This window comes from Protobothrops mucrosquamatus, unplaced genomic scaffold (genome assembly GCF_001527695.2).
Source record: "Protobothrops mucrosquamatus isolate PMUCROS unplaced genomic scaffold, P.Mucros_1.0 scaffold607, whole genome shotgun sequence".
Lineage (NCBI taxonomy): Eukaryota > Metazoa > Chordata > Lepidosauria > Squamata > Viperidae > Protobothrops > Protobothrops mucrosquamatus.
In genome coordinates this window covers 248,615-261,608 of record NW_015386905.1, presented here as the reverse complement: position 1 = coordinate 261,608, position 12,994 = coordinate 248,615, and the positions used below count along the sequence as shown (strand labels likewise).

The following is a 12,994-nucleotide window of genomic DNA, read 5'->3' as shown; positions in this document are numbered from 1 at the left end:
GTCCCTCTCACAGTTACTACTATTGAGCAAGGTACCCCCTATACTATACCTGTACGTTTGGTTTTTCTTGCCTAAATGTAGAACCTTACTTTTTTCATCACTGAATTTCATTTTGTTAGATAGTGCCCAATGTTCAAGTCTGTCCAGATCCTCCTGTATCTTAAGCCTGTCTTCTGGAGTGTTGGCTATTCCTGCCAGCTTAGTGTTACCTGCAAATTTGATGATTACCCCATCTATCCCCTCGTCCAAATCATTGATGAAGATGTTGAAGAGCACTGGACCCAGAACAGAACCCTGGGGCACCCCACTACACACTTCCCTCCATGTAGATGTGGTTCCATTGAGGACATCATTAGTGGAGCTTGTCTCCGTATAATGGCAACATTTCAAATAGTACTAAAAAGTTTAGCTCTTCTTCTAAATTTCTGCAGAGCCTTAAGCAACAGTAGATTAGTATAGCTGCAGGAAATTTAAATGGTGACTGTAGGAGCCCTACTGAATCATATCAAAGGCCTATTTAATCCAAGTAATCCATTTATGGCAGTTCCTGTGATCTTGGTGGCAGCATGAACATCTAGCTGGCCTGATGCCATCTAGAAGAGCAGGCAAGAGAGGCTATGGGGCATAGTGGTTAAGATATCGTATTGGCACCAGGGAAGCCCAAAAGTTCATAGCTATAGAGATTCACTAAGTGACCCTCTCAAACCAATCTACTTAGGGTTGGGATGAAGAAAATGGAGAAAGGAGTGCTTGAGGTCCTGAACAAACAGCAGACCATAAATCCAAGCAACAAACAAGAGGCTGTAATAAGGCACTGGGACTCCTGGCAGTTGCCAAATGCTATCAGTTGCTGAAGTCAGTCCCAAATCTTTTTTTTTTTTTTGGGGGGGGGGGGGAGTGGAATGATCAAAAGGTCATATGCCCATTCAGACACCCACCTCCCCCTTTTGCTCACCATATTTTGTCTGGGAACATGCAGCAGGTCAGAGACTTTTGCTGAGAAACTAAAAACTTGGATTTTTGCCACTTCTTGGAAGGACTTCCCAGAAGAGATGAGAAAACAGTTGAAATACATATCTCTTGGGAGAAGAATGTGGATTATGTCTTGTTGCACTGGACCCTGGCGGTTCTGGAGTGGTCAGATGCATAAGAATTTAGTACACAAGTCAAGGATAGCTAGAAAATCCAGCTTTTGCCTTTGCCTTGAGGGACATCAAGGCAATAAAAAATAGGTGCCTGAGGTTATTCTATTACTCAACTTCTAGATGTATTTTTATGGACAATACTCTTGCTAAGGAGTACTCTCACCTAAGGAGATGGAACTACAGCAAAATTATTTCACCCTTTCAAAGCAATCTACCAACATCATTTGAGTTCTAGATTAGTGTCATTTTCCAAAGAAAGGGCTGTCTGCCCATAAGTTCACAAAGCAGGAGACAAATTTGATCAGCAAAGCATAGGAACATTTTGTTACAAAAGCCTGCAGAAGCGAGGACAAAGTATCAGCTGGGCTTGTAATTCACCCTATAGACTAATATTTCCCAATCTTTGCCACTTAAGATTTCAAATCCCAGAATTCCCCAGCTGTGCATTTTAAAGTTGCCAAATTTGAGAAACGCTTCTGGAGATCAGTGGTTCTCAAAATGTGGGGGACACCTGGGAGACCTCAAGACCTTTTCAGGGGTCTGTGATCTCAAATAAATATTTTTAGTATTTCCCATTTTTTATTTCTTAACTAGTAGATATTGATAGATATAACCCATATAAAGCAAAGCTCTTTGGGTCCTCAATCATTCTTAAGAATGTAAAGGGGTCCCAAGATAAAATGTTTGAGAACCATAGCTGCTGTAGGCCTTACCTCACAACAGCAACAGGGGAGCCCTCATACTTTTCTTCTCAGACACAAAATTAGCTTGTCTCAGTTATAGCTCAGCTCGGACTCGCCTCATTTCACGAAATGGACAGCAAATAAATTTAATAACCAGAAGTTATGACAAGATGTTCATTATATTTTGGAAGTGAGGGTGCATAAATACATAGAACGCGGAGGTTTGCAGAATTTATCTGGGTTTGGCTCCCTTTGGAAGATCACAATACATCTTGTTTGTGTTTTGAAGTAGTAGTGCTTATTTACTATGATACACACCTCTACTGTAATATAGATTAACAATGACCCATCAAGAGGGAATAGGCAACCTAAGAGCCCTCTATGTTGTTTGTATTTCAACTTTTATCAGCACTGCCTGTTTCCCTAGAGATAAATAAGATAAAAGCTGTAATCTAAAAATGAAAGGTGGAAGGAAAGAGAAGAAGAGAGAAGAGGATGAGCAGCAGGAAGGTGGATGGACTCAATTAAGTGAAGAGGAGTGCACCATTGGGAGACTTGAAATACAGATTAGGCATAGATTGTCATGGAGTAGCTCTATTCCTGTGGTTGCTAGGAATCAAAAATGACTTGATGGCACATTATCAGTCAATCAAATTATTGACAATATTTAATTTAGTGTTCAATATAAATTAAGTCAGATTTAGTTTTCACTCTGGTCTGTCTGCACTACTCAGTGGCTAAGCATGGCTTATTGGTCTGAGTAAGGGTGGTATGTCCCTAGAAAGTGCATGAAGTAAATTTAGATATTGGGAAGAATTTTCTGAGTGAGAGCTATCAACCAGTGGAACAGGGTATATTATAGTTTATGCTTTCTTTCATTGGAAGCCTTCAAACAGATGCTAGATAACCATCTGCCCAAAATATTTTGGCAGTTCTTGCACTGGGCAGGGGCATGGACTAGATGTTCTCTGCAATGATTTTAAATTCTAGGATGTTATGCTTTTAACTTCCATGAAACGACACATACCAATATTAAAAGCAACAGTAGGAATTGGGTCCTCTACCCTTGTGAACTATTCCCATCAGTGCCAAATAGCATGACCAACTCAGATTGCAATTTGGGAGTCCCAAATCTCTGATTTAATCTTTAAATCTTATTAGATGCAGCTCAAACTTTTCTTTTAAAAAGAAGCCGCCAACATTTCTACTTTGCAGCTTGATCTGTTCCACAATCTGATGTAAGGGTTTTAAATCATGTGAATGCTGAGTGCTACATATACTAAAATAAGGCTGAAACGAGGCCTTCTTCCAATAACTAGTCCCAAAAGTTACCATCACTCACCTTAAGGAAGGAACTGCTGAAATGCACCCCACAGGCTTTGCAACTCTGCTCTGAAGCTGTGGGAGATGGGAAGGAGTTGTAGCCAGCATTGGAGTATGCTCGAGTTCCTGGCTGCGGGCAGTGTGGCATGTCTTCAGGCTGTCCATTCAGGCAAAACCAGTTGCAACATGCAGCCCACATGATAGCTGTGAATTTTTCAAAAAAAGTCAGTCAACAGGATAAAAGAAGCCAGTTTTCGTGGCTTGAAATAAGACCTTAGAAAGCAAGAAGCTAGACAATCAAGGCACAGAATAATGTGTTTTCTGGGATTTAAAGAGACAAATTCTCCTTTTACAGAGGTGATTCAGACTCATTAGGAACTCAGAGGTACTACTCCTTATTATCAGTCACTCACAGAGAGAGAAAGAGAAAAGAGAGAGACAGAGAAGAAAGGAGGATCTAAAGCTAGTCTGTTCATAAGTAAACTATCCTGGATCTCCTCTCTATACTTCTAGTTTTCTAAATGGGGGAATATGTTTTTCTCAGTTAAAATGTATTTATTTTAAATCCCAAAACACAACAATCAAAACTTGTGCTGTCTAAAGTAATTTCGTTTGACATTATAAGGCTTCTAAAGGGCCAATCTGTACATCTTCATCTACTTAAACAGTTGATTCTGTTATAATAAACACAACCAATAAAAGAATACTAAGGAAAGTGGAATAATTTCAGCCATTTTTCTTTTTTATAATAATTAATAATCAACTTCATCACATATAAACAATTTTAGTAATACACCACTTTCCCTTAAAATACAATAAATTATCATCTTCCCATATCCCATCTCTTTTCTATAAACAAATCCTTAAAGCCTCATCGTTCCATGGAATTCCAGAAGGATTTTAAATAAGATTTTGGAATTAATTATAACAATCCTTCCCGTGGGAAAATGCTGATGTTTTGAATTCTCTTAAAAAGCAAGACAGGATGAGACTTTGAAGGTTAGACACTAGAGGGAACCAGAAGGAAATAAAGATTACAATTGAAAGAGATGAATATTTAAATTTACTAATACAGAATGGAGCAAAATATTTTAAAATTGATGTATTGAAGGATATTTTTGAACAATGGGTGCAGAAATTAATTTTAAGAATGTCTGGCTCTATAGATGTATTTAGAAGATGTTATGGAAGAAGAACAAGTTTTACTGGCAAGACTGAGACTGATCTGAAAATGGATTTAAACATGACAGGCTACAAGAATGAAATGGAAAAAGATGTTACCTTGTATATACAAATGAAATCAGCTGGTATCTTAATAGTTAAAAGGGGCATACAAATAACAAATCAAAAGACTGACCTCCATAACTTTTCTATATTGGATTTACAAAAGAGACCTTTTAAAGCTTTGAAGAATTTTATGAGAAGGGACAAAAAAAATGAAAAGAAATCAAGTTCTAGGACTTTATTTAAAGAGATTAAAAATCAAGATTGTTAAAAGTAAATAAATATAAAGTTGGGTTTATTTGATCAAGGTTAAGATAGATATGTTATCTCTGATAACCCTTAATGGACTTTTGCTGATTGACCTTTTTGTTGCTGTTGTTCTTGATGTTAAGTAAAATCTACCTACTGAAATCAGATCAGAGGAAAAATATAAAATATAATACTGAAGGCAGTTGCATTATCCTCAGAAAAGAACAAGGCTGTTTTAAAGAGTAATGCACAAAAGCAACATTCATACCCCAGTGCTTTGAAATATTTTTTCCCAAATATATATAAAACCAATATCTGGTCAGTAACCAAATGCTATTTTCTGGAAGAAAGGACAATTTAAATCTCATAAATTAGTACAAAGTGACGTGTTCACATGTTTATAATGCAAAGGATCAGAGTCTGAGCTACAAATTCACACATCCCTTGGTTCAAATCTCCCCAAAACTATCAATTCATTAGATTGACTTCAGCTTCTACAACTCTGAGCAAATTGGGAATAATATACTAGCCTGCCTCATATAACAATACTATGATAACATTGTCAACTTTTCATAAGAGTGCTGTATCTGTGTGATGAATTTTTTAAAAATATAGTCCAGGTGTCTACCTCACAAATCATTTAAGGTTTGAGAGTACTTCTCTCTTCTTAGACAAAAGAAGGCTAGGATTATCTCAAATATTGCTCATAGGTTTATCTGTCTTCTCCTCTTACCCCATTTAGTGCTGCCCCTTTAAACAGAGTTCCAGTAGAATTGTGTCCCTGGATCATTGCCCAAACATTGCCTATGAAGAACAGCTGCCAAGCAACTTGGCAAAGGCAAAGCAATAATTGCTTCCTTAGTTTTCCTGGTGCTAATAAAATAACAATACCACACCTGCTCATGCACCCCACAAAGAATTTAGAAACAATTCCAAATGCAAGACAATGGCATTGAAGTACAGGTAGTCCTTGAGTTACCACTGGTCCCTTAGCCACCATACAACATTATAACCTACCTAAAAAAGGAGAAGACCGAGATCCAAAGTTCCAACGGTCACATACACACCCATGTTCATGTGATCATACTTCAGGCACTCAGCATCATGGCTGCATTTTCAGCCTTTTGCAGCATCCCCTGGTCACAAATCTTACTTGCACACTTACTTCCAATTCTCTTGGCAAAACTGAGCCTTAGTGAACAATGGGTCTGCTTAACAACCGCTGCAAAAAAAAAAAGTTGTAAAATTGGATAGATCATGTGGCCAACCTGTTTTACAAACATTATGATTTGCAATCATAATAGCAAGCTCCAATATGATTGTAACTTGAGGACCACCTGTAGGGTCTCATAAATTTGTGGATAAAATCTGTTGGAGAAAGAAGTGAAAGTTAAGACAGCTATTGCTATATTTAATCAAGGAAGTAATTGCAATAGGGGAAAATTAACTGTATGAAAGGTCAGATGATTCATCTAGCAATGCACACGTAAGACCAGCAACAAAAAATTTACTCAGAGCCCAACTCAGAAATCCCAAAAGGTCCATTTGACTTACTTCAGTCAAATTCAGATCATTCTATAATTAAACCAGACACTCCTTCACTCAACAAAAGGAATAGCTCCTTCCAAGCAAGGGGGCTTTTCAAAAGCAACAAAACCATCACAGTGGTTGAATTTTATTTTAGGGTTGGTGTGATGTACGAACTCACTAACTGTAACTTTAACATTATCTGTGAAGTAGAATACTACAGCTAGCCAGGTTAAAGTCTTTGCCATAAATTAAAGCTCACTAAGCTAGCAAACCTTGATACACCACTATCTGGAATGCATAACCAGATTCATCAACTAACCAGGAATGGGTTTGGATTGCTCAAAGCAAAACACAAAATCAATACAAAACTCTTAAGTAGCTATCAAAACACAGGAAAGATGGTATTCTACTGATAAAACGTAAAGTTGCAGATAAATGGCAATAATGTGGATTTTAGATATTTAAATTCAATATCAGAAATAATCACTAAGCTAGTATATTTTGAGTTACTTCAGTTTTTGTCTACTACGTAAGATTGTTTCACTTCCTTTTATTTATGAGCATTTGTTGTATGCAGATGGAATTTGATCAAAACAATCTTTTGTATTCTAATTAGAGTCTAAATAAGAAATTAACAGGGAAAACCTGTTCTTTAATTGGGTAAGAATAAAAAAAAACCTAGTGGCTGAATTTAAACTACTACAAAACACTGCTTTAGTTCTGCCCTACATATAATTAACATAGCTTTCAAATGGTAGGAAACATCATTTTTCATAATGCAAATTGTACTATGATTTAAAATGTTACATTTGTCCTGGCAGGAATCTTTTTAAAGCTAAAACAGGTGTCTAATGTGAGATACTGCACCCACTAGTGACATTTATATATGTTTGTGTGCATTTCATTTTACTAGTCCTTATAGGAAGCTCTGTGAGGTAGACCAATGTTAAATCCGTATGATGCAGTGTTTCAGATTTTGGTGGGGAAGGGGTTAACCCCAATTCTCATATAGCAGTGGTGGCGAACCTATGGCACGGGTGCCAGAGGCAGCACTCAGAGCCCTCTCTGTGGGCACGCACGCCGTCGCCCCAGTCCTAGGCCTTCAGCTGGGTTTTATAAAACCTTTTCGCTTTAGGCCTCCGCCACTGTGTGCAAAAAAAAAAAAAAAGGTTCAATCAGTCAATTTCAACTTCTCGCAGGAAAAAAAAAGATCTTGCAAAGTTGGAATTGATTGATTGAACTTTTTAGTCCCACCCAGTCTGCCGTTACCACCGCAGCCACACCCAGCCAATGGGCCACACCCAGCCAATGGGCCACGCCTACCCAATGGGCCCGCCTATCCAATGGGCCACACCCACCTGGCACCTGACGATGCATAAGTGGGTTTTGGGTTGCAGTTTGGGCATCAGTCTCTAAAAGGTTCGCCATCACTGTCATATAGTGACCTAATTCTGTCCCCTGGCATCCTATTGTTTGGCTTGTCAGAATAAACATTTAGTTTTGTAGAAGCTCATGAATTCATTAATGCAGACTAGAAAGCAGGAAGTTGTCCTGTTTCTACTGAATGTAGATACTGCATTGTAGTTGAATGTTAGATAGAATAAGACCAAAAACAGTATTGCTGTCATTCATAAAGACAAATTGTCCAGGTTCACATACTGCTGAAGCCAAAATATGATTTGTTTGGTTTGGTTTTAATGGGTTATGAACAGTCAGCCAACTGTGATTTATTTAATAAACTATTGTTATACAAACCATAGCTCAAAAACATGCGAGGCCAGTTATATATTCCCTCTTTATACATTCCTCTAAATACAGAGAGAGAACTTGGCAGATCTCAACAAGCTAAACCAGTTGGGATCAAATGAGCACACAGATGAGATCAGGAAATCCTAGAGTTGCTGTCCTAATTCAGAAGTTAAAAAATATGCACAAAAAAGATAGTAGCAAGTGTCTCTCATATTGTTACCAACAGAACTCAACTCAACTGACTCTTTTTTCCCCCCTAAGGATACCCAGACCCACTAAAACACACAGAATCCTATCAAGAGGTTTATTTATTTATTTATTAAATTTCTACCCCGCCCTTCTCCCAATGGACTCAGGGCGGCTTACAGCCATCTAAAACAGGTACATAATACAAAAATATTAATTTTAAAATGTAATTAAAATAGAATATTAAATTATTGGCCTTTTCTTTTTAAAATTATTTTAAAACCAAATTAAGATAACCCTTAGGCCAGTCCTGCTAGCTTAAATAGCCATGTCTTGAGGGCGCGGCGGAAGGAGGGGAGATCCGGAATCACCCAGATCTCTGGGGGTAGTTCGTTCCATAGGGTGGGGGCTCCAACCGAGAAGGCCCTCCCCCTGGGGGTCGCCAGCCGGCACTGTCTGGCTGACGGCACCCTGAGGAGACCCTCTCTGTGGGAGCGTATCGGCCGATGAGAGGTAATCTGAGGCAGAAGGCGGTCTCGGAGATAAGAAGGCGGTCTCGGTTATATACAATAGTCACAAAAATAAACATTAGAGTTAAAAAAAACCTTTACATTTACCTCACAGCCCTTTTTTAATCATGTTGCAAGAGGTGAGCAATACTCAATACATTTTAGGCTCCAATAGAAAACAAGGCTGCCATGTCACTGCTAGAACCAAAAAGGCATGACCATCATCTATCATCCAGCAGAATCCAGCCTCTAATGCTCTTCTTAATGTATAGAAAGTTTCACACAGAAGGGGGCCATAATTGGACAGCACAGATTTTGTATCCCAACAAGCCAATCTTGGCATCCAAGTACTCGTAAGAAGGGACATGTTTGATTTTTAAAAATATGAAGACATACCTTCTCCGTGGTGAGAGAAGATGACATTTAACATGCACAGGAACTCATGGTCTCCCAGTTTCTAGCTTGATGCCTTAACCACTACATCAAACTGGCTCTCTTAATTACTTGCTAAAGAAGCCAAAAATAAATGGTTTAGTTAACAGGCAAGACTTTGTGTTAAACCATGACCAGGAATCCACAAATCAAGAACATAAGCAAAAATCTCCTTCCTAACTCTGCAGGAAGAAGAATGGGGACCAAGTGATATATAATCTCAAGGCTTTCCTTCCAAAATTCATACATGTAACGTTAAATCCTGATTTAACATTTCACATGGTTATGCAATCATAGATCAGCTTCACCTAGCACATTATAATGTAGTTTGATACTGGCTTAACATGTTATGATTAATCTCCCAATATATTTAAGGTGTAATGTATGAACCCAGCCAATTGTGTTTATTTGTTGAATATTTAACCATAGCTTAACAAAATGTAGGAACTAGATCAAAGAGTTAAAATCAGCTCAGTTTTCTCATACCTCAATACAGGAACTAGATTCAATATAATGCAAACAAGTTTATCTTAGCTATGAATTTTGGATAAGCGATCTGGTTCACAGATATGAACCATGCCATAAACTATGGTTTAGACAAAAATAAATGGCCACTGACTAGCCAGTCCAGCCATCCTGGATTGTTAATTCTGGCATCTGAAAAAGTATGAACACGTTATTCTCAAATTGCAGGTTCCCTTCCATTTGCTTCTATGCAACTGTGTTTAAGATGATAAACTGAAGGAATGGGCACAGATGAAGGGAAGCATGTAGTAAATGGAAGAAAAAAACATCAAAAAAGAAAATGGAAGATCTGAAGTTTGTACCATGTGGTGCCTGCTAGATCCTGGATGGTAGTGAGAGAATCAACGACTTGTACAGTCCCAGCAAACAAAGAGCATCTGCCGAAGGGTTTGATGGCATTGGCTTTGTGGCCACTGAAGGGGAGGGAGAGGCTGTACAGCTGCAGCTGCCAATGAAGGCTACTTCAGAGATCAATGGAAGAGCACTGAACAACGGCATCATTCTCACAAAATCAAAAAAGATGGTTGAGCTGACAGAAAGATTTTTTATTCTGCTGAGCAGGAGTGCTGACAGTACTTGGGCTGTTTTAGTTGATGATGAATTTAATTGTTGTTTTTCTTTACAGTGTAAACTGCCTCACGTCCTTTTGGAAGTTGACAGTTTGTGAATTGTATACATAAATTAACAAATATTATTATTAATAAATAGTAAGCAAGCATGAGAGCTCAGCAGATGGGAGTCACTTACCACGTTAAGCAAAAATAAAGATTAAGACTGGGTCCTGTTCCTAATAGCATCTTCTTCCTAACCACACTTAAGCAAAGCAAAGCACATACACACCCACAAAAAGCCACAGCTATGGGCAAGCTATTTCCTATATACCACAAGCTTTTTTTACCTGAAGCACTCAAATTATGTATTATATATCCTAGGACATATAACAACATTAATAATTAAGTACAAAGTTGTTGCATCAGGATTCAAAACTCTATGGGCCTTCTGGGCAGAGCATTAAAAGGAATAGAGCTGAATAAAACTCCTTTGCAATTCCTTTCCTTTTAAACACCATCCTATTTTAATACAGCTGATCTGAAGTTAGATAATGAAACCATCTTATTGAAGATAAGGTGTTCTGGATCTGACCAGTTCTGTGTGGAAAAATACACTGCATCACAACATACATTGTTCTAGTTTCATTATAGAGGAATGCAGGATATATAGATGACTCTAGAGGAATTATATCTATTGAGATTGTCAGTCATCCAGTTCATGATTGTCCCAAAGGTGCTTTTTCAGGAGGCAACCGGACTTTTTTTCTTTGAAGGCGTTTCACTTCTCATCCAAGAAGCTTCTTCAACTCTGACTGGATGGTGGGGAATGGAAGGACTTATATTCCTTGCAGACACCTGGTCATTTGCATTCTTTTAGAGAGTCACTGAGGCCACTTGGAGGTTTATCTGTGTCCACAGGGTCACCTGAGTAGTGCAAATGTGTATGGAGTCTTCTTGACTGCAGGATGTTTTCTGCCCTGTGTCCCTTCACTGTTGAAGACAGGCACAGGCTGTTGGGGATGAGTCTGTTGTCTGCATTTCAATCTGAAGCACAAATGGTTCCTGTAGTCTGCAATGTTTTCTGAAAATCCATCCATATACCTGCACCATTCAAAGGGTGTTCATCCCAAAGTGCATAGCTAAATGTCTATGGAGATCTCCTGCGCCAGCACGTCTTCAACAGTGAAGGGACACAGGGCAGAAAACCTCCTACAGCCAAGAAGGCTCCACACACATTTGCACTACTCAGGTGACCCTGTGGACACAGATAAACCTCCAAGTGGCCTCAGTGACTCTCTAAAAGGATGCAAATGACCAGCTGTCTGCAAGGAGTGTAAATCCTTCCATTCCTCACCATCCAGTCAGAGCTGAAGAAGCTTCTTGGATGAGAAGCGAAACATCTTCAAAGAAAAAACAAAAAAGTCCAGTTGCCTCCTGACAAAGCACCTTTCAGACAACCTAGAGGAATTAGATTGCCTGTACCCAATTCACTCGGGGTTCAGGTCAGGGATGAGTACAGAGACATTAATTGCATTTGTTGATGATCTGTGGTCAAGTCAGGATGGGAGAGGTGCATCCCTGACCTCCTAACAGTTTTCAGTACCATCAACCAGAGTATCCAGATGAACGTGTTCCATGGGTTTTATTGTTTTGTGGTGGTTCTCCTCCTTCCTCTGTGGCCAGTTTCAATCAGTGTTGATGGGTGGGAGATCATGGGTGCAGCCTCTCACTTGTGGGATGCCGCAGAACTCAACACTCTCTCCTCTTTTGTTTCACATCTATATAAAATCACTGGGTGACAGCCATCAGTCGGGGATCAGGTGTCATCAATATGCTGATGATACTCAGCTATAATTCTTAACTCCAGTTAACCAAGTGATGCTGTTGAAGTCCTGGTTATGCAGGACTGAATGGGGAGAGAAACCCTCAAGCTCAACCCTGACAAGACTGAGATGCTTGGTTACCCTGGTTCTGGGGACAAATATTCCATCTTTCGTCTTTAATGGGGTTGCACTTCTCCAAGCAAGACTAAAGTACAATCTGGGCTCCTCTTGGATTCACAGCTCTTGCTTGAAGATAAGACAGCTGTGGCCAAGACGGCCTTTGCACAGGTTCATCTGGTGGGCCAGTTATATCCAATTCTGGACTGGGAGGCTGTCAGACCAACCAGTAGAGCAAACTAAGCAACCAATGCCGTATAGGACTACTTTTATTGTAACAACTACAGTCACAGCATCTTGTAAGTCTGAAGATGCTTCCCCTTCCCTCATTTTATCCATGTAAGTTTGTCTAACAACAAAATTGTCAGGCACAGGAAAGTGCACATATTAGTTGAAAAGTGCATCTGTTATTTGAAAAAAGCTCATTCGGCCATTCCTTATTTCATGACTATGTTGGTTAGTGACCATTCACAAATACAACTGTAAAATATGGTAGTAAATAGTTGTTTACCATTTACTACCATATATTATTGTTGTATTTGTGAACGGTCACTAACCAACATAGTCATTAAATAAGGAATGGCCGAATGAGCTTTTAAATTTTTAAATGTAAAGTGCCCAGAGTCATTATGGAGTTGGGTAACCTCAAAACTAACTGAATAAAATATAATAAATATATACCAAACATCCCCTCCTCCACTCAAAAAATAATAATAATAAGAGCTCATATGTGACAAGGGAGTAATGATGTCCAAAAATCTCAATGTCTTGGGCAAAGTGCTCCCACTAACATAAACATGACCTTCCAAGATCCTTCTGCTTCCACACTCATTTATTTTTAAGCCCTTCTATGGGACTTAATCAAAGGAGCTTGCTAGTGGACAGAACTGCGCAAAAGCTCTTGCAAGCCCATCAACCTTATGCCCCAATCAGAGCCTTTATAGGCAT

At 38.9% G+C, this 12,994-nt stretch overlaps 1 protein-coding gene across 1 annotated transcript in view; it reads right to left on the bottom strand.

The window, feature by feature from the left end:
* Positions 1 to 3,350, bottom strand: part of RFFL (ring finger and FYVE like domain containing E3 ubiquitin protein ligase) — a 14,851-nt gene extending 11,501 nt beyond the window's left edge. The window contains exon 1 of the mRNA XM_015817611.2: positions 3,171 to 3,350. Within this exon, the coding sequence (XP_015673097.1) occupies positions 3,171 to 3,350 (180 nt within the window). The remainder of the gene's footprint in view (positions 1 to 3,170) is intronic.
* Positions 3,351 to 12,994: the final 9,644 nt, after the last annotated feature.